Source organism: Taurulus bubalis (assembly GCF_910589615.1).
Source record: "Taurulus bubalis genome assembly, chromosome: 2".
In the NCBI taxonomy this organism is placed as follows: domain Eukaryota; kingdom Metazoa; phylum Chordata; class Actinopteri; order Perciformes; family Cottidae; genus Taurulus; species Taurulus bubalis.
Genome location: NC_136590.1, coordinates 26,779,390 through 26,801,922, shown reverse-complemented (window position 1 = coordinate 26,801,922; position 22,533 = coordinate 26,779,390). Strand labels below are relative to the sequence as shown.

At 38.4% G+C, this 22,533-nt stretch overlaps 3 protein-coding genes across 3 annotated transcripts; 1 reads left to right on the top strand and 2 right to left on the bottom strand.

Annotated features, from left to right (window-relative positions):
- Nucleotides 1-2,934: 2,934 nt before the first annotated feature.
- LOC306753897 (uncharacterized protein) lies at nt 2,935-6,889 on the top strand (the record flags this gene model as incomplete). The annotated part of the gene is made up of 9 exons (XM_079237811.1): nt 2,935-2,950; nt 3,060-3,164; nt 4,987-5,020; nt 5,358-5,392; nt 5,600-5,630; nt 5,730-5,782; nt 5,921-5,980; nt 6,073-6,132; nt 6,768-6,889. The coding sequence occupies 9 exons, from the start codon at nt 2,935-2,937 to the stop codon at nt 6,797-6,799; spliced, it is 426 nt and encodes a 141-aa protein (XP_079093937.1). The 3' UTR covers nt 6,800-6,889.
- Nucleotides 6,890-7,688: 799 nt separating this feature from the next.
- Nucleotides 7,689-17,890, bottom strand: pgk1 (phosphoglycerate kinase 1). Its single transcript, XM_079234966.1, has 11 exons — nt 17,759-17,890; nt 16,208-16,258; nt 15,839-15,994; nt 15,151-15,295; nt 12,984-13,087; nt 12,779-12,898; nt 10,419-10,533; nt 10,111-10,290; nt 9,860-10,037; nt 8,459-8,557; nt 7,689-8,326 (listed from the first exon to the last, which is right to left on the bottom strand). Exons 1-11 carry the CDS (start codon nt 17,821-17,823, stop codon nt 8,286-8,288), a joined length of 1,254 nt encoding a protein of 417 aa, XP_079091092.1. The 5' UTR covers nt 17,824-17,890; the 3' UTR covers nt 7,689-8,285.
- Nucleotides 17,891-19,974: 2,084 nt separating this feature from the next.
- On the bottom strand, nt 19,975-21,976 carry cox7b (cytochrome c oxidase subunit 7B). Its single transcript, XM_079235561.1, has 3 exons — nt 21,838-21,976; nt 20,739-20,854; nt 19,975-20,178 (listed from the first exon to the last, which is right to left on the bottom strand). The coding sequence occupies exons 1-3, from the start codon at nt 21,872-21,874 to the stop codon at nt 20,095-20,097; spliced, it is 237 nt and encodes a 78-aa protein (XP_079091687.1). The 5' UTR covers nt 21,875-21,976; the 3' UTR covers nt 19,975-20,094.
- Nucleotides 21,977-22,533: the final 557 nt, after the last annotated feature.

The window sequence follows — 22,533 nt, the reverse complement described above, 5'->3', positions numbered from 1 at the left end:
TTTACAATTGGCCACTTAATTAATTAATTGTTGATATGCTGTTAATTGCCCGACTTAATTTTGTATCTTGATTTCCCATATAAAACCCACTTATTTTGTTGCCTTACTATTTATTCCACCACTGCAAATAACAGAGTCTGCAGAGCAACACTGGTCACTTTAAAAACATCACTAAAGAGCTTGGAATGAATCACATTAAAATTCCATAAACAGTACTCGCAGTTGAACAACATTGATGTTTTTGTGCCAACTCTTTTGACCACACAGAGATTGCAGATCTCCTCCGTCTCGAGTTTGACGGATGTGAGGAGGTGTTGAAAGAGGAAGAACAGCTTGTGCTGCTGCCATTGTCAGAAGAATGAAGGCAGCCGAACCACTGAAGGTAAAACACAGCAAACATATTGGGAATCTGTCTATTGACTGAATTAAAGCCTCACATTTGATGTTTAATATTATCTTTAAATGTGTGTGTTTGACCGGAGTAGTTTTGCCTGTAATTCTTATGTATTTGCACCTAAGTAATAGCTTTTATACATCAGAATAGTCTGATGGTGTACATGAAAGGGACCAGTCTGTTGCCTTATGACTTGTGCTTCAAGTACGTTTTGATGCCAACACTTGGTGTACTTTTACTAAAATAATGAATGCAGGATGTATACTTGTTGTATTTTTGGTGTTTACTCAATACTTAAATATATTACATTCTGGACTACTTGTTTGATTTAACTGAAACCAAAACCTCAAGTACTGTACTTAAGATACATTTTGAGGTACTTGTACTTTACTTGAAAATATCCATTTTCTTCTACAAGATACTTCTTCATTACATTTCGGAGGGGAATTTTGTATTATACTCCATTACAGTCATCTGGTTCAATTAGTTTTTACATAAAAACACATGATATGCTTTATGATATGATATGATTTAGTAATAGTATCTCTATCTGGTATTAAATATGCTCCACATTGACGAACTACAACATTAAAATGCTCTCAAATGTATTTGTTGATAGAAGCCCTGAGAGGCAAGTGACACATTTTTTAATTCAAACTGTTTTCTTGACTGTTTATGACTGAAGAACAGGTGAAAAAGTTTTGCAAGGATAATCTAAGATCTTTAAAATGTTCCTTAAAACATGTGGGGGAAAAATTGTTTTGGCAGGTGATTTACTTTCTTCATTTTGGCCACAAGAGGCTGATGTTTACCTCTACACCACGCTCTATATTGGACTAAAAGCATACATTTTCTTCCAGGTGAGTTTTCATTTAAGTGCCTTCTTAAAACACAAAATAGGTTGCTTTTGTTTAGAGTGTGTGGAAAAATTAAAACTCATCAGAAATGAGTATTACAATAACAAATACTTTGATTGAAATTTGAAATTATTCTGACAACAAAAAAAAAACAGCCAAAACGTTTTTCACCTTGTTCATCAAGTCAAATTAGTAAAATGATCCTGCAAAACTTTTGACCCAACCTGTTCATTTACACAGGAGAGATTCTTTTATTATTATCATAATCACATTTTTTCCCTTATTTTTCCTCTCAGGGCTTCCGTATATAGGTGATAAAAACAGAAAAAGAGAATATTATACAATATTATAACACTGTGAAAGGAGCATTCTGCATAATGAGTACCTTTATTTTTGATACTTCACGTACATTTTACTGCTCATACTTATTTACTTTTAATTGGGTAACATAATGATGTCAGAACTTTTACTTGTAGTTGAGTATTTTTAAGGTATTGCTACATTTACTTTAGTAAATGATTTGAGTACTTCTTCCACCACTGCTGCTGGAACACTTAATCTATAATAATGCATCATACGTTCTTACTTGTTTATGCTTTAGGTTAATAATCTGAATCTGCCAAGTAATTTAAGTTATCAAATATACGTAGCTGAATAAAAAGTACACTCTTTCTATCTGAAGAGTTTAGTAGAATATAGCCTCTACTAAAGCATCTTGACAGGAAACATTACAAACTGACCCAGGACAGGAGTGCTCTGCTCTGGTTATTAAAACCACCCCAAAGCATCATTGGTACCCAAGCATCAATGGTACCTATCTACAGAGCATCATTGGTACCTATCTACAGAGCATCATTGGTACCTATTTACAGAGCATCATTGGTACCCATCTACAGAGCATCATTTGTACCTATCTACAGAGCATCATTGGTACCTATTTACCGAGCATCATTGGTACCTATTTACAGAGCACCATTGGTACATATCTACAGAGTATCAATGGTACCCAAGCATCATTGGTATCCATCTACAGAGCATCATTGGTACCTATTTACAGAGCATCAGTGAGAAATCAGTGAGCTAAGGTGCCTGCGCGGAGCCCAAAAGATACTAAAAGACAAGACCTGCATTGTATCAAAGTTCAACCTAGTTCAGCGAACTTCAACCCCAAGAGTGAATCAACTGACTTCACCGCAAAATTTTAACATTTTAAAACTGGTGCGACGCAAACAAATACTAACTTGCATCATGAGTCCTAATTACATATTTGGCGTTGACACCACAAACTTAATTGTATTAAAGTTGTGGAATAAGCAGTGTTGGAAGAAGTATTCAGATCCTTCACATGAGTGAAAGTATTAATACCACACTGTGAAAATACTCCACCAAGTAAAAGTGCTGCATTCAAACCTTAACAGTTAATTGAAGTACAACTATTTAACTATCTATTCCATCCATTATATTAGAAGTATAAAGCTAAATAAAATGAAAACACTCAAAAAGAAAAGTACCTTGAATTTGTACTTAAGTGCAGTACTTATTTTCCACTCCTTCTTAAATGATAGAGCACAGCACTGTACAAGTGTCGTGCACAAAGGGGCAAACTAGGTTTCAGTTTTGTTTTGGACAACCACATCCTGTGGACCTCATCTTGTGAGCAGGAAAACAGCAGCTTCTTCCACCATGACAGAGAATGCCTGTTGGTAGTTGACCTGCAGACGGCAGCTAAAGTTAGTCCACTTTGAGGTCACATCATAGTGTGTTTTTTTATTATTTATTCTTCTTATTTATTCTTCTGTGTCTCTTAGGTATGATAGGCAACTCCAGTCTGCTGGCTGCAGTCCTGACTGTCGTGTCAGTGATGTGGTTAAGTCTGCTGTCGATTCTCTGCCTGCGATGCAAAAAGAAATCCAGTAAGCTAATTTACCTCATGGGCCGGAACCTGAGTGTGTGTGTGTGTGTGTGTGTGTGTGTGTGTGTGTGTGTGTGTGTGTGTGTGTTTGTGCAGCAGCAATAAATACTCAATCTGAGTCAAACGTGGGCTGTTTAACTGTATTTACCGGCACATTTTAGGGAAGCAACTTTTCACACTATTTTTTTGTGAATGTTTTTTCAATTTGGGCTCGAGTTAGATATGTCCTCTCTATTATTAGCAGTTTGAGGGAGTTCGCTGCCTCCACGTTAAAGACAGGAAAAGCAGAGTGGGTCGACAGAGGTTTTACCTGAGGTGGAATGAAACTAAGTAGATTTGTGTTTAAAGTGTCGATCGTAAATGGAAATAAATGTCTGTTAAGGCCCATCTATTGCCGAAGGAGGTAAAACCCTCATAACTCCTGGGAAAATTACCATGTTAGTGTGTTATTATATATCAAAAGCATATATTTGTGAAGCTAGAACCTTGAATTGTTTTTACATGAAAAATGACACCAAAAAGGTTGCAGATGATCTTTCTGTCAATTGGTTAATTGATTGACTAATCGTTTCAGCTGTACTTGTACGAACTATTGGGTAGTTTAATTAATAACAACTAATGTTTTATATACTTTTAATATGCTTTTTGTGCAAATATTTTGTTTGTAAAGTAACTAAATGGGTCCAACAAAAGTAGTAGTAGAAAAGTAAAGTCCAAGAACCTCAAATGTGTACTTATGTACAGTAAATGTTATGTACTTACTTATATTCCTCGACTGGCCTCAACTGTACACCATCATTTATTCGTTAAGTCTGTTTCTGTTGAGCTTTTGCAGACTTTTCCACCTCAGCCAAGCGTAAACACTTTTTGTCCACTATTTCATTTTAAGCATTTCCATTGAGGTTTTTTTTTCATTTGCAAACTGAAAATGCACATAAGAACAAACGGATGGAAACACACTTAAGCCGATTCACTGACAAGCTACCGAGGCCCTTAGGTGCCGCAAATGGAACGCCGCAAATATTTTCCAGTTTCTAATTTTAGCTCTTTAAAGGTGCATAAGTGCAACATCAGTCCTGTTTGTTGACAGTAACTGCACACACGTCCGTCTTCAGAAGCAGATTTGATCAAAGTGTTGAACAACAGCGTTTCGTCTGCTTTCTATTTCTTGCAGAGATCATACACGAGGAGCATCAGATATACAACCCGCAGACGTTGTGAGTGTTTGTATTTGTTTCACATTCTCAAGTCATCGACAACCTTTCTATTGGTTTTCTCAAGATGAATCAAATAGCATTGGAAGAAAAAATGAAGGGAAATTATTACACAAAAGATACAATTAAGATGCTGCATACTCAAGATATATGTTTGATCCCATATTGACTTAATAAAGGTTTTGCTCTCTAAAAGTCTAAGTTCTGGAAAATGTATAAAATTGAGTCACATGGCAGCATTGTAGTGAATTGTTTTGTAAATAATTTAATTCACTTTTTAATGTTTTCATGATATACATCCTGACAGCCAACGCGGGGGAAGTGTGTTTGCTGTGACGCAATCAAAAACAGGCAAGTGAGGGTTGATTGCTATTCATTACTTACTATACATTGTACATTACATGTGTACTAAATTGTACTAAACATGTACTAAACGTGTACTGAACAACATGTGTACAAATTCAAGGTACTTGTGCTTTACTAATTTATTATTAGAGGAACATTGTACTTTTTACTGCACTACAATTGTCTGACAGTTTGAGTTACTTTTCAGACTATTTCCACCACTATTTAACTGACCTGACACCTTTTTGATGTTTTATTTTTCAGTCACCAGAGCCAATAAGATCGCTTCAACCGCAGTGTATGTATCCTCTATACCTGATCTCGCAGCCGCCAGTGTCTTTAATTAAAGGAACAGTTCAACATTTTATACGGGAATACGCTTATGCTTTCTTTCCAAGCGTGCGATGAGAAGATTAATCAAAATATCTGTACATTTGGTACAGAACTGGAGATGTGGTTAGCCTAGCTTAGCATACAGACTGGGAACAGGGGGGAATATCTAGCCTGGCTCTGTTCAAAGTAAACAAATGTTTTATCTCCTTCTGTACATAAATAGAATTGTAAAAACAACACTTTCTGATTTTAACAAAGGAACTACCTTTTTAATTTTTATATTTTATTTATTTGTTTTTCAGTGAAACACGAGAGGAGTTTGAGGACTTCTCAACAGGTAAGATCCTTATGTTTATTATCATGTCAAATATGTTAATACTTTCATCTGCAAGAGGTTTAAATTGAATGACTATGTTATACAGCTGCAATGGATGAACAGTCAGACTATCAAAATATCTCAAATGGTAAATTCACACACACAAAACACAATCAATTTCTCTTTAAGTGCATTTTTCACACATGTGTCATGACTGTGTTGCTGCAGCCAAAACAGGAAGTGTGGAACACACATACGTGTAAGTTTTGAAGATATTTTTACTATATTTGCTCATTCAAAAATATAAAAAAAAACAGAACAAGCGGTTAAAATACATCATATTTGTGTTTTCTTATAGAGCTCCACTCGCAATCTCAGTGTATGAAAATGAACAGAGCGCAATAATAACTGGTGAGCATCTGCACTTTACCCTTTTAAACTACATGAAGTAAAATATGAAGCGCGGCATACTTTTAAAATAATTGAAAATATGTTTATAACCAATTCTTCTTTAGTTTAACATTCATAATATGCCCCTTTTTCTTTTAGATGCTGATCACACTCCGGGTGTCTATGCTAACAGGCACACTTCATCATCAAGTAAAGATGGTTAGTTCAACCACTGACGTAAAAATGTATTACATATCAAAATAATCAGACGCTGAAGTTGAACTCATTCAAACGGCTGTTTCACCAAACAGATGAGGACGACTACGAGAACTCAGAGTTTCTGGACCAAGTTGTGCAGGAGCAAAAGGATAGTGAGTGTCAAATAATAATTATGCATTAAGTTTCATTTCATTCTATGGTTTTGTGTGCCAATACTCGACTCAAGCAGGATAATGTTTGTATCCTACCTGAGTACAAGTGAACAGACTGAATCAACACTAAAATAGTTGCATATTAAGTTTATTGGACGTAACTCTACGTCTTTAGTCCAATAAATTTAATATGCAACTATTTTTGTACTAATTAATAATGTTTGTCATATTTAACCCTAAAAGAAAGTAGCTTGAGGGCAAAAATGTATTCATATAAAAAGAAAAAACTGCACAAAGAACTGCACAATAATTTAATTATTTTATGTATATTAAATGCTTTTTTTTTTCAGACTGATTGTGACAATTATTAGCATCAAAATGATTTTATTTTCATGTTTGTAAACGGAATCCCTTTAACTGGTTGGTACTAGCTTACATTAAAGCACACTTTATATTTAGTTTTACAGAAAGAGCAAATGATTGGATTATTTCAATATGTTGTTGAATAATAGGTACACAAAATGACCACAGCGGTGCATTGCTTTGCTCTAGTAATAGAGAAGGAACCACATGAACGCCACTTCAAAAGATCCAAACAATCCCTTTAACCATTCATAAACCTTCTTTTGTAACAGATGAGCCGGATTATGTGAATGAAAACGGCTGATGTGGACATCAAAAAACATCGGCCTGCACTCTGAACTTTGTTGTGTTAAACTACTATTGACCTGAAGTTGTTTTATCTTCCATGTGCTCATAATGTGAATAAAAATGCTCATACCTCGATTGCGTGTTAATCCTGACGTGATAAAGCCATTCAAACATACAGAACATAGAAGACATAAGGTCATTTCTCGTTGGTATTCTTGAATGTTTGAGTGCTTCTGGTGTCAAAATATGTTGACGAATTTGATGTGAACATTATTTATTAAGTGACATTTAGGGTTTAGGAATTGACTATCATTTTTAAAAATCACATTGTGACTTAAAAACACCAATATTAGATTCAAGAAAGCTTCATAGGTCTTTCAAGATGGTTCAAGGTAGATCTTAACAGGGAAGGTTATCATGGCCTATTATTTACCTTGGATTTCAACACATAAGACTTTTTAATTTGTATTTATCAGTGGTGTAAACATGAATAGACTTGGTATAGAAACATAAATATATATTTATTGTTATTTTCATGGTACTATCTACTGGAGATATGAAGGATTTATCATTAAAAGCCGCACATGCAGGATAACCAATAGATTTATCTCCTGATCCTGTCAGCTTTTCCATATGCTTGGTGTGCAAAAATCTAACTAAAGCGGTCAGATAAATGTAGTGAAGTAAAAAGTATGATGTATACTTCTGAGATGTAAAAGTCAAGTGACATGAAAAGTAAAGGAGGGGTAAATACCTCAAATTTGTGGTCAAGCTAATGTGCTTAAATTCCCCCAAATAATGAGTCTTTATAATAACCTGTTATGAGGCCGTTGTATCGTGAGTTACGCCCTGATTACTATGTGTCGTTAAGATAAAAAAAAAAAAGAAATAGACAGAAGTTTTCTCACAGACAGATTTATTCAATCTGAACAGATCTCCGACTGAAGCCGCTCAGAAACCAACAACCAACGCCTACGTACAGCAAATTAACCATTTTATTACATATACTGTGGGTGTTGCGCTGATGTTTCCAAGTGGGTGGTTATGTGAAAGTGAGCCAGCAACACACACATTCATACGCACACACAAGCCAGTGCTTAAGTATCTCGTGACTGAACGGCCAGATTAAACCGAGATTCAGGTGAGGTAACAATCCGATGCGTTTCAGGAGTTTGATTCAGCAGGTCAACATCTGGGCAAAAAAATAAAAAATAAAAAATTCCACTTTAACAAGCCGTTTGATCCAATGAATGATCAGTGTCCTCGGCGTGTTGAAGTGAGACAGAACATGTTAGAGACGGTGCTGACAGATCTGAGACAAAGGAAATTAATCTCTGGTTTTACTTGAAAAACAAAAGATTGAATGGAAGATTTAATGGCCGTTAAGGCAGGGGTTTGTTTTTAAACGTTTCAGGAGTAAACGGGAGCAGATAGCCACCTCTCCAAACACGCACGCACACGTCCCACACATTCACGCAAATAGCAACGGGCTGACGGGAAGTTTAGGCACTGCTCAGTGCGTCCACACCCGGCAGGACTTTACCTGAAAGACACAGCAAACACACCGTCAGGGACACCGAGCTTCAAATACACAAACACTGGAACTTTAGACTGCACATTTTGATGTTTTTTTTTAATTATATTTGTGAAGGAACATCGTGTTTCAGTCACTCACCCTCCAGCAGCTCCAGGCTGGCGCCGCCTCCTGTGCTCACATGGCTGACTTTGTCCTCTGTGTCCCACTTGGCGCAGCAGGTGGCGGTGTCGCCCCCACCTGGACACAACACAAACACACGTTTTAAAGATTTATTACAACATAAAAAATAAAAGACTTCTGTCTCGTTCATTTTTCATAAGGAATCAGGCCTCTTTTAGCTTGCGGAGGGAGAACTTTTTATTGATTTGCAGCATATGTGAGCAGATCTTTGAAGCTCTTTTAGTTTGTCCATCATGAACTTAGACAACACGGCCATTTACGCATGTAGACAACATCAGGGCTGCAACAACGAATCGATAAAATTGATTATCAAAAGAGTTGCAACGAATTTCATTATCGATTCGTTGAGTCGCGCGATTATTAAGCCAGTCAATAAGTCACGGAGAAAGAAGAAAGAAAAAAGAAAAAGACGAGCAACTGAGCTGCCAGCATGTTTGAGATTGAGAAAAGCTGAGGTTGTGATCTTTGCAAAAATAGAACATCTTTGATGCGACGTGTCAAGTCTTGGCCAATCAGCGTTAAGATGTCGACAGCGTCTTCATTTCCTTCAAACTTGTTTTTAATGGAAGCTAGTCAGCTTGCCATCATGTTAGCTAACGTGTTTGGGTTGTGTATTGTCGTTAAAGTTACTTTATGTTCCATTACAGTTCAGTATTGCTTGGGAAAAAAAACGTAACGTAATGAAACATGCCGTCACCCCCCGGTCTGGTTCAGTTCACGCAGTCACTTGTTAACGTTAAACCGACAGATCTGGCTGCAGGTTGTCTTTTTACTCAAAGTAGAATGAATCAAATCACGTAGTTGGGTTTAGCCAACAACGTCATGTCGTGGTCCATAAGAGGTCATAAAACGGGCTCACATTTGGCAGATGTAAAGCATACATGTGTATGTTTTTTATTAGTCCATTTTATTAATTAAAAAAGGTAAGGGATGTTCAATGAGCAACCCGTTTGTGCACTTTCTGAAGATGTTTTGCACTGTCACTTCCGTTTTTGAATAAAGGGTTGGAAATTAATGCTTTTGTTTTTTTTATCCAATTAATCAAAAAAAATAATCAGCCGATTAATGATTAAAATAATCGTTAGTTGCAGCCCTAGGCAACATGTGTGCTCTGCTGCAGTTTGTGAACGATTTTCTAGTGTATTTTTTTTTTTTACTAGTACATGATGTGTAAAGTCCCTAGAACATTGTGCACAGGGAGACAGTGTTCGGTGGTTTTTTGGCGTCACAATGAACCAGTCTGACGGTCAAACGTGATCAAGGGAGGCACCGAGCAGATGTTATTTAGAAATGCATCACTTTTTGAAGTAGATGCCCATATTTAACGATGTTTTTTTACCCTAATTTTGTCTTTCTTACCGATGATGGTGGTGCAGCCTGATTTGGTCACCTCGACCACTTTGTCCATCATGTCTTTTGTCCCTTTGGCAAAGTTGTCCCACTCAAACACACCAACTGGACCGTTCCAGACGATCTGCTTGGCTCTGGCCACCGCCTCCCCGTAGGCCTTAGAGCTCTCTGGTCCACAGTCCAAACCCTGCAGAGGAAATTATTACCGCAACAGAAACCAAAACTTAGTAAAAAAGAAAACTTTTTTTTTTCCCCCTCACCATCCAGCCGGCAGGGATGCCAGCGGCGACGGTCGCGGTGCCGGTGGTGGCTTTCTCGTCAAACTTCTCTGCGGTGATGAAGTCGACGGGCAGCGTGATCTTGACGCCGTTCTTCTCCGCTTTGGCCATCAGGTCCTTGACGATACCGGCTCCCTCCTCATCGTACAGGGAGGTACCGATCTTAAAAGAGAGAGGGGGGGATTTATGTTATATGTTTAGATAGATAGATGGATCTAGATGGATAGATTATAAGGCAACCAAGTGCTTCACTGCACATGTGTAATGCATGTTAAGTTTGTCCTCCTCACCTCCATGTTGTTCAGGACTTTGAGGAAGGTGAAGGCCATGCCACCGCCGATGATCATCTCGTCGACCTGATCTAACATGTTGTTGATCAGCTGGATCTTATCTTTCACCTTCGCTCTGAGACAGATACAGAGAGAGGCGGCACACATCAGTACAGATAAAACACATATAGATGGCAGTTAGACCGATATGTACATCATGTAATAAACTGGTTTATAAAAAGGTCTGACCTGGTATTTATTCAAACTAGTTTGGGTCTCCGTTTTAGGGATGCAACAATTAATTTTGAACAATCTGCCGTTTATTCTATTGATTGAGCAATAAAGTCTATAAAATGTAATAAAACTGTACTTTAAATGTCAATAGTGTATAAAGACTTGACATCTTAAGATGGTCCTTATTCTGCAAGACTTGATTCATTCATGCCTCATTGATTAATTGTTGCAGCTCTAAACTGTTGACTTTGCCATCGTCAAAATAGAAAATAAAATAGCTGGCACAGTGATTAAGTTGTAAAATGCTGTTTCACAGTCTTATAAACTTGTTTAGTTCCGTTTTTCTCTCCGATAAAACTTCAGATTACAATCAATTCAAAAGTCATTAATTTTGCAAACCAAAACTCCATCTAAACTACTAACTAACTGATCAACCTTTAAAAACACACGTTTGTTGTTTATCAGCAGCGGTTCACTGGCTGATCATTACAAACCAATGATCAATGTCCTCTTGTTTGTGACCTGAAAGAAGGCGATTGGCTGAGCTGCTTGACGCTGAGCCGATGTGACAGTTGCACAATGAACTCGGGTTAAAAATGGACTCTGACACGAGGCCAAAACTCACATGTGGCGATCGGCATTTCGGTTAAAATGAGCGGTTGTAACAGCGGCTTCACCACCGTTTTCCTCAGAACTCATCTAACCGTGGAGCCCAAATTACCTGCAGCAGCAATGATGCATCAGACCAGAGGAAGTTGTATAAGTTGGCAGCATTTTGTTGCTTTTAGTATAATAAAAACAATATATTCTTTCCTCTCTGGCTACAACTAAGGAAGTCACAGTGAGGTTTCCCCACAACACCAGTTTAACAATTGCCTGGCAGCCATAACACATTGGCTGCGCCCAGATAACACCACCTTCATGAGACAAAGGTTACAAATTGCCTTTACAACAATATCCGGTACCCTAATAGCATAGAGTTTAAATAAGAAATATTGCCAGATAAGCGCTATTTGCTTTGACAGCAAATCTTTCAGCATCATCTTGCTGGTCAATACTTCTTACTCTCGTCATGTGATGAGTGAAGTCTGATTCCTCCAACTCTGCTGCTGTACTTTTAGTTTGTAATTGTAGCCTCTGTTACATTGATAACACGCTTTGTATTTTACAATTAAAGAGTTGTTTAAATTTGATGAACGTGCTTCCTTATATGTAAAAAAGAATCCAAAAGGTCTTTTTTCTATATACATATATAAAAAAACACGACAGTGGGGAGGTGAAGTAATGTAAATAGTGAATGTCTGAACACTGTAACAACAACTATCTCTGACTTCCTCATTATTGATTAGAGACTCATCAATGATCAGGAATAACGAGTTATTGTAGTTTCTGTCACTGAACCTGTGTAACAGCTGATCAAACAGGATGGTTTTAGCTAAATTTCTTCAGGGATGGCTGTCTGTCTGTCAAATGTACTTTAGTAAGAAAAGTTCCCTTCTGCAATCATCAAACACTTAAAACATTCTTGAAATAACAAGTGCACAGTGTTAACTAATAAACCCAAATACTACACTGTGTATAACTTTTCTCATATTAAGAAAAGTACAATATAAATCTAGTTTATTATTTCTTTATCTCTGCCTGCTAGTGTCTTGAAAGCAGTTGTACACCACAGATTACATAATGAGTTTATAGTCTATTCCTGGACGGCCAGCTGGGTGTGTGTAAAAAAAAAAAAAAAAAAAAAGGAAAAAGGAAAAAGGAGGCGGGAGTGATGATATCTAAATCAGAGGAGAGAGGACAATGCTGACAGAGAAAAACTGGTATTGTTTTATGTGTTTAGCCTGGTTTGGTCAGGAAGAATCCTACAGGCTAGTATACATTAAGGTTTAAAAATAAATGTTGAAACTTTCCTGTTCAGAATGGAAAAAATGTTTGCCATCAACAAAACGATGGAGACTACGATGTAGTTTAAAGTGCAGTAAAGTCTTGTGCGGGCCACGTCATATCAGAACTAAACTTCTGTGCGGTGGTGGATCCGTTACTCAAACTGGACTTGATGTGCCAGCATTGTTTTTTAAAAACACAGGTCTGTTTACAGTCTGAACGCCCACCAACTCGCTCCAGAGTTGTTGACATGAACTCACCCTCCGAGGATGGCCAAGAAGGGCCTCTGAGGTTTCTCCAGAGCCATGGCAAAGTAGTCCAGCTCCTTCTTCATCAGGAAGCCGGCGGCCTTCTGAGGCAGATTCACTCCCACCATGGAGCTGGGGGGAAGAGGAGCAGGAGATATAAACATTACATCACAGATGTCGCTGCTTCCGCCCTCCATTAAATCCCCATCCTGCTCACCTGTGGGCTCTGTGAGCCGTGCCGAAGGCGTCGTTGACGTAAACGTCTCCCAGTTTGGACAGAGACGCCCTGAAGGAGTCAATGTCACCCTGAGAGGCCTTTGTCTGAGGGACAAATAAAAAACAAAAAAGACAGGAAATTGCTTTAATATGTTTCTTTGAACATGTTTCCGTTTGTGCTTCACATGCAATCATGTACTTTCTGTTACCCGCCGGTAAACAGAGCCGACGACAGGTGGAAATGTCTTGAACAGATTGTGTTAAATCAATAAAAAGCAACATCTCCATGTTATTTAACCAATATTCAGTGGTTGAATCCAACCAAGTACTTTTACTCAAGAACTGTAGTTAAGTACACATTTAATATATTAGTTATGTATTGTTGTTAGTTTACCAAACAATCAATTTGGTATCTAAAACCATGGCGTTTCACTCATATCTGCTAATAAATTCCTTGTGTTATAACATTCCTAGCGGTTCCTTTATGCATTGAGAAACTTTTACTTAAGCTAAATTAACTACTTAAGACTCTTGAAATCAGCTTGAAAATGCTTCGTCAGAAAGCTAAAAACAGGGCCGTTATTCTCAGCTTGTGAAAAGATGACTTTTTAGAGATACATGGTTCTCAGAGAACGGCGACGCACAAACACATGATATTCTAATAGAACAAGACGCATTGCTGAAGATTACAAACATATGAAGGAGTTACAATTAAAACAACCGTAAACATCTACAGCAGTAAAATGCATTATGACAGGAAACATTACTGCACCTAGAGTGCTCCGTTTCTAATACTTGCATACTTTTACTAGGTATTGAATGCAGGACTTTGACTTGTATTGGAGTATTTCCACAGTGTGGTATTAGTATTTCTATTATTTCCTTCACCACTGACAACATTGTTGATTGGACGACACATTGGATCTCAGTTCTTTGTGGATCAGATTCCTGTTGCCCTTTCACTGTTGAAGGTTGTGACCGTGTGACTGGAGGACAACAAAAAGGTCAAGTGAGCTCTTCAGTGTCGTTCACATGTCACACGAGAGCCGCACGCTTCATTACAGATTCCTACAGTCGCAACAACTGTAGGAATCTGTAATGAAGCATGCAGATTATAGCATTAAAAATTGACTGGGGCTTTTACCTTTTACCCAAAACGCTCCGTTCGAAAGGCCACGATTGCTTTTGTTGCACATGCAATTCATACCATCACAAAGAGTTGGGACACACTTTGAGATTCCTCTTGCATGATTATTTAAGCTGCTGTCTGAGAAATGTTTTTTGATTAACTAAAAATAGCCTGATTACAGTACAGCAGTACAGTCGAAAACCAAGCCACACAGGCCGCATACCAACCAGGCCTTTGAGGACAGAAAAAGCAACACGTCCAGCTAAGATAGCGCCGCTGACCTTCAGGATAAATGTCAGCAGGTCAAAGCTGCTGATCCGCCACAGACCGACATGTATACCCTGTGTGAGGATGGCCCTGTGCCTGGACCTCTAGTTTTAAAGAGAGGCATCTTTCGGTGGACCACTAGAGAATTCTTCTTTGATTTAATTTTCTTCTGAAAACCATGAAACGCTTTAATTATAATTTCCTGTACACAAAGAACTATATAGTTTTCTCCACAGGGAGCAGTAAATAAAAATTTCGGACACTTCATTGACCGGTGCAGTGCTGTATCATATTAAACAACACATTAGTAAAAGGGTACATGCTGTGGAGACAACAGATTTTGTGCTAATTCAAAAACGTTGCCAAGTAAACATAGTGCACTGCAGTAGGTTGCATATGAGAGGTTGTTTCTAGCACTGTGAGTTAGCGTCTCTGCACCACTCGTGACCGTGACACTGTCAGATGGTGACGTTGAAGCTGGAGTGACTCTGCGTTTTCTCCTCCAGAAGAGCCAGCAGAAGGAACAGTAGTGTAGTGTTGCCAGATTAAGTGACAAAAACTGTGCAATTGTCATGCTTCAGCTGCTTTTTTCCTCCAAAATGTGGAGTATGAAATAATAGTTGTACTTTTTTTTTAAGGTCTGAAACTAAATATATGTTAAAAATAGCACACATCTGCATCTTGAGATGATTATTGAGTTTGTCCCATAAAGGATTTTGGCCTCTCAGAGCCTCCATTTTATGATCTGTGGTTGAATATGAATGTTCCTCACCTTGTTTCCAGAGGCATCCTTGCCCTTTCCCTCCTCGGCGACGTGGAAGCGGAGGTTCTCCAGTAGGATGACGGATCCGGTGGCGGGACTGGCACAGGCAGCTTCCACCTCCGCACCCACGCAGTCCTTCAGGAAGGTGACGTTTCTGCAGTCACGGAGGAAACAGTGAGGACGTGAGTGTGCAATGATTTCTGATGCTTTATTGTCAGCAGCAGGGTGCAATTTATTTGTTTGTCAGTATAATTTTTTTTAACCGTTTTGTTCAAAAACATTTTTACCACAAGCTTCTGTTTAGTTTAGATATTTATTTATTTTTTACAGCCGAGTTAAGTTTGCTTTTCATCCAGACTTTTGGGGTTTTGGTCAAATTCAATGAAAAACTGTTGAATTTAATGGCTGAAGCAGAAACTCTCAGCGCACTGAACATAATCTATGACCAGGATCCTTGCAAGGAGGCATTTCTGCTGGCGTCACGTGCCTGGTTTTAATGTGCGTGTGCTTTTAAACTAATGAAACACCACAGTGGCTTGTATTGTGAAGCGGCAACAGTAAATACAGTACATTTGTGGCAGAGGTTCGAATTTGCTCACTAAAAATGTGATTACAAAGCAAGACAACATGGATTTACAGGTACCTTATCATATCAAATAAATAAAAAAAACACAATTTTTTCAATTCATCAACTAACCTCCCCAGCAGGGTCTTGAGCTCGGCGGCGATGGGCTCCAGGGAGTATTTCTCAGGCACAAAGTTTCCGTCGGGGCGGCCCAGATGGCTCATCAACACGACAGATTTGGCCCCTTTGTCCAGGCAGTGTTGGATTGTGGGAACAGCCGCCTTGATCCTGAAAATCAACACAACACACTTTCATTCAAACGCTTGCCTTGAAGAAACCGTGTGATCATTTATTTGTATTCTCCATTTATCTGAAGGATTGAAGAACAAGATGTTCATACAACTCTAGATTTGATGTTTTGCTTGTGAAAGGACAAAGAAAGACCTTTTGATTTTATTATGAGACTAAATGACATGCTTCAGATATTAGAAGGGACTTTACCTCTGGTTGTTTGTGATCTGCTTGTCCTTCATTGGAACGTTGAAGTCGACCCTGAAAGAGAAGAAAACTAGAATAATGACATGTCTGACGCATTATGGACATCTTTGGTATTTCATCATGTGTGGTGTTCTTCAGCTGTGAACAGGGTTTATTTATTTATTTATTTTTTTTAAAAACACAGGAAATTTAAGTCAAAAGCCTTCAACTGTTCAAAATTAACCCCCTTAAGCAAAAAACAAACAACCAAAGATACACAGGAATCAAGGAAGTAGTTTTTACACTGAAAAAATAATTTCACTTTTGAGTAGATGGAAATTGAGTGCCAACTTTATTTTACGGTCAAGAACATTTTATTACGAATTTCAGTAAATTTCTGAGCGAGTGAGTCTACCGTACACATCCAGTCTGGCACAATATTCACCCCGTTACAATACAAACAACTTGATTTGTTGCATTGCATTCTGGTACATGTAGGCGAACAATAAAAAGTCAACAGACACGTTGCTTTATTTTGTTTTGACCACCGAGCTGGCCGCTCATGCTGCATCCCTCCTACTCCAGGCAGTTACATAACCACCTCCCACTGTCTGTGGACCTGATACACCGAGACACATGACCAGCGTGCACAAACAGAGCTAGATTAACAGTGATCCATTGTCTTAGCTTGAATCCCAGTAGTCAGCAATTCAGCGGCTCAGCAGCTCTCATGCCATCAAACAACTGCATTAGTTTTCTGGTCTTTCAACGTGCCGATCTGTTGCTCTTGAGGGTGGATCTGAATATAATTAAAGGTTTTGTTGCATCGTTCAAACATGTACACACTCGACTCACATTTGTCAGAATGAGACAGCAGAATTAAGCTTGATGGGTGATTTCACGTTACCGTTTCCAGCTGGAATGTAACTTTTACTCAGGCACTGCACTTATATACAACTACGAGGTACATTTACTTTTCAATTTAAGGTACCATAAACTTTGACTCTTCACTACATTTAAGAGGGAAATATTGTACTTTGTTTTTTACCTCACGACATCTATTTTAACTGGTTACTTTGCAGATTCCTGCAAAAATATAAAACACATGCATGTTGATGTATTATAAAATACAATATTATCCCTCAACTTTACCAGCTGCAATACAGATAACATTTACATATTAATTGACAATACCTGGATTACCAGGGAATTTCCTCAGAATATCACTGCAGTGTGTCATAATTCATTAAACGGATTATTTGCATTATTGCTGTGACGTTGCTGTACTTTAATTTTGAAGGACCGACTAATTGCACGTCGGCTGCATCCATTTAGCATCTCCTCACAGGCACGTAACGTCACTGCAACCCGAGGGAGAAATGCGACAGCCAACAAGTATCGCCGTTAGCCATCCATTTAGAGTCCCTACGGGAGTTTCAAGCAGAAAATAGAGGTTTGTGGAGCAGAACGTCTCCGAAGTATCAGGTAAACTTGCTAGCTAACGTTTAGCATAGCTCGTGTCAAATAATCCCATTTCCGATGACCGTTTCTTTTCTCTATGGGGTAACCGCTCACCTCATAATGACCCGCTTGCCGTTGACATCCACCTTGTCCAGGGTGAGTTTGTTAGACAGCGACATGTTGCTTGTTTCTGGTGTTTCGCCGTCTCTTTCCTGCACTCTTTCCTTCAATGGGTCTTTTCCGCCGGTGAGTTACCAAGTGACAGACACAGCGGTGACCTTAGTGCAGCACGGAGGAAAGGGCGGGGACAGAACACGCCCTCTGGCTGCTGATTGGCAACAGCGGGAAGACAGCGAGGCATTCGATTGGATAACGTTGCTGTCTGTTATCTGATTTAAGGTTGCGCCCCCTCCGATGACGCTGTCAACTCACCCTCATTGATTTAGCAGAAAAAACACTAAAACACTACTAAAGGCATATTAACTCAAGTATTGTACTTCCGTACAATTTTGAGCATTAGTGGTAGAAGTACTCATATCTTTTATTAATACAAATAATGCCACACAAAATTAAAAGTCCTGCATTCAAAGTTGTATTCAAGTAAAACTACAATTGTGGTTTAAGAATATAATGAAAGAACTCAAAGTAAAAGTATTCATGACACAGAATGGCCCATTTCAAAATGATGCATTCATTTAATTATAAATGCACGAATGTGTTCATCACTTTCATGTTGAAGACTGTTAAATTGCAGCACATTTTAATTACTTTATGTACTGGTAGGTACCCGGGTCTATAATATTGTTACATGATTATTCATTTGTTGATTTGTATAAATACTCTGAATCAGCAGAGTAACCTGAATTATCAATGAAATGTAGAGCAATACAAAGTTAAATATTTGATTTGGTGGAGTAGAAGTAGAAAGTAGCAGAAAATGTAAGCACTCCAGTGGAATGTAACTTTAAATTATATTTAAGTACAGTACTTAAGTAAATTTACTTGGTTACACTCCACATGTACATTTACCCCAAGTACTGTATTAAGGTAAAATTATGATGTACATGCACTTTAATATTTCTATTTTCTGTTATTTGTTACTTCTTCTCCACTACATCTACATAAATAATACTGGACTTCAGAAAGAACTCTTCCCCTCTACAGCCTATTGTTATCAAAGGGACTGAGGTAGAGAGGGCCGGCAGCTACAGATTCCTGGGACTGCAGGTTACATCTGACCTGAGCTGGACTCGTAACACCACAGCCACAGTGAAAAAAGCCCAGCAAATGCTTTTTTTCATCAGGCTGCTCAGGAAAGCTGGTCTGACCCATCACCCTCTCACCCAGGCCTACAGAGGACTGATAGAGAGCATCCTCACTGCAGGCATCACTGTCTGGTATGGTAACACCACACAGGCAGAGAGGAAGGCTCTACAAAGAGTCAAAGACTGCAGAGGATTACAGGGACAAAACCTCCCTCCATGGACTCTATGTATGTGCAGCGCTGTCGGAAAAGAGCAGAGGGAATCATCAGAGACTCACTCCACCAGCCCACTCTCGGCTCAGACACAAACACTGCACGTACAACCTGAGACACAGCAGAGCAGACAGCATCATCACCTATAGAACACGTTTCTACAACAGCTCCTTCCCTGCCAGTCAGACTGATGGCAAAACACAACTGTGAATAGGAACAGCACTCAGGACTATCCGATTTATTTATCACTGTAATAAAAATAAATATTTTTTTTATTTAATAACCTCCTTGTATATACGACCACCTTTGCACATGTACAGTGTTTTCATATTTCGTATAGTGTTCCCATATTTTATATTTTTTCTCTTTCCTGTGTAGTGTGTTTTTTCTTATCTTTATTTCTTCCAAAACGGTTGTTTTGTCTGGAATGTTGGTCTAGGCACAAATGGCCAAATAAAAACCCTGAACATCTCAGAGGGTAATGCACTTTTTACTTGACCACATTTATGAGCTTAATTAGTTACTACCCAATAGTAAACAAAGTGTCTAAAATTGACTTCATGCTGACGAACATTAAAAATACTCTATGTATTTGTTAGTAGTAAAACAATATATTCTACAAAATATAACAGAGAAGCCATTCTGCATAATGAATACTTACTAATACTTGCTAATATTTCTGAAAACATAAGTAAAATTCTGAATGCAGGGGGTTTATTTGTAAGATGTAAACTATCATGACTTCCAACAATAACAATTCAACTTAGAGAACCAGAAACCTCAACAAGCTTAGTTATAGCTGTGATATGTTTGCAGATAATTCACACAACTTAAAAAAAGAAACGATGATGAGTAGAATCACTCTTAATTTATTTGGACAAAGTAACTTGTTAGAATAAACACAGGCATTTATTATTCATCTGTACAACCAGAAGGTTTATATGGTAGGATGCAGGTCTGTCATTGCGGCTCTTCACTCCTCGGGCACTCTCCATGGTTTGGGCATGACCTTCCCAACAGGTGACATATTCCAGGTGATGCCAGTCTGAGTCAGCACCTGCCCAAAGACAGCAAACTAGTTTTTCAAAAGCAATGTTTTTTTTATACACTTTAAGACCCAAAGAAATTCAACTATAAATCCAAATTCGCCAAAGTTAAGCAAAAGACGAAGAAACAGAATCTAGATCAAAGTCTACAGCTGAACCTAAATTTGTCAGTAGAAATCATACACACAATAAAACTCTCCAAAATGCTAAAACACTCTGGGCACATCTGAGGCTTTAATATATATAGGGGTTAATAAAGGTGTTGATTTGTGTACACTTTTGTTGATGCGGCCATAAAAAAAAAATTAAAAAAAGAGAGAGAGAAAGAGAGAGAACATTCCCAATTTTCCCTTCTAATTATACAAGTTTAATTTAAGATTTTCAGTATTGTGACTGGTATCCTACACATTCTTACTTCCTTCACCCCACAACTAAAACTGTGTGATGTGTGTGTGTCGCATTAATCTCCCCTGACATCAACATTTCTAACCTGCACTTGTGATGCTCTATCAATCACTTTGTGAGCCAGCTAAATTAATGTGACGTGGCCTGGCGGGACAGCACCACTTACGTATGACCACACAGCTGTGCAGAAGACCATTCCACCGATCATCACGCCGGTGCCGTACTTGGCATGAAAGTCCTGGGGAGCGGTGGAGCTGTGCCTCACCTGCCTTGCGGCCTGACCTGGAAAGCAACAAAACACAGTGGCATTTATATTGCACTATTGGTAACTTATATTCTTTCTTGTTTTTAATAGAGTGTAATTGAATGAATATATGTAACTGAATATAAATACATATGTAAAACAGGCACACTTCAGGGTGCTGTGAAAGAACCTAATATGATCATAAAGCTGGATATTCTGATAAAAAAAAAGTCTCTGTTTCAATTCTCTGCACCTGACAATCACAGGCAATAACAATATGATGAAAAACAGTTTTCAATAGACTACGAACGATTTTGATCAATAAGATGTTGTCATTATCTCTACTGTAAGGTGCATCATTATTATGTTTATACTTTGTTTTACTTGTTACTATAATTACACTTGCGTGTATCTGTACACGTGTATTTTTTTTCATGCACAAATGGAAATATTAATGCATCTTTCTCTATAAATTGAGCACACTGCAATAAAACAAATCTTACCAAGATGACTTCTGAACTAGTTATCCAGGTGATAAGGCTGTCCTTATGTGCCCTTCCTAAACCTGACTAACACAAGGAGCTCATCGAGACAACTTAGCGTAGCGTTAGCTCGTTATTTTATATTACGTTTCTATACCAAATGCATATTTCCATAACTGATTTAACGTCACTCAATAAGGAAAGACACATTTCAAGTGGGATATCTCATGATTACGCTAACACTAATGTATGGGCTTCATAATGAAGGCTACTTCGTGTAACGTTAGTAGATTAACTCAGCATGAACATGCAATGTGTTTAAATCTCGACAGATAAACCAGGGCAGCTAGTTAGACAAATAATTGTGTTTTGGGGGAGATATAACGCTACGTTAGCTTGCCTTGCAACGTTAGCATGCTGACCTCGGTCGCCCATCAAAGACCAGTCAAACTTTTAGTGACCTGATATTAAACTGTCGAATGTCACAAATAAACACAGACAACATACACGTATCATTAAACACGAACTAGTTTCCTTACCGGTGATGTTAACGGCAGCTTTAGCAAACCGGTACATGTTGTCTAGCTCGGTGCTTTCGGTTACCCTTGAAGAATGGAAGTGTAAGATGGCCACCGCACGGACAAACACCGGAAATCACGTCACTCAATGTTAGCGTCCGCCGACCGAGTTAAATGTTACGTTGAAAACGGTGGAAACGGAAGTTAAAGAACACATTTGAGATATTAGATAACTAAATTATACATTAAGTCATTTATTGTTAGGTAAGTGATTGATGAAACAAAATTTATACAATCGTTGCATGGATTTAGGGAGCGGATATAATCGCAATTAACGGGTAGCTTTAGCATCGTGTCAGGATGGCCGAGTGGTCTAAGGCGCCAGACTCAAGGACTGAAATCCTTCCGCAGGAACGGGACTTCTGGTCTCCGAATGGAGGCGTGGGTTCGAACCCCACTTCTGACACAATCCTTTTGCATTAAACAAAAACAGCTTTAAGAGAAATTAAACCAAATGCCTATTTGTGCCCCCGTCTTGTATTATAATACTAAAGATCACAGTGATTCTTGTCAATAGTTCACCTGATCCTGGTATTCTATATTCATGACGATATTTTCACCTTGTATTCACCTGCTGTGCCTGTGAAATGGTTGACATGAAGGTTGATTAACTCAAGATATATTATTAATACAAAAGTGCAATAATGTGCTACAGTA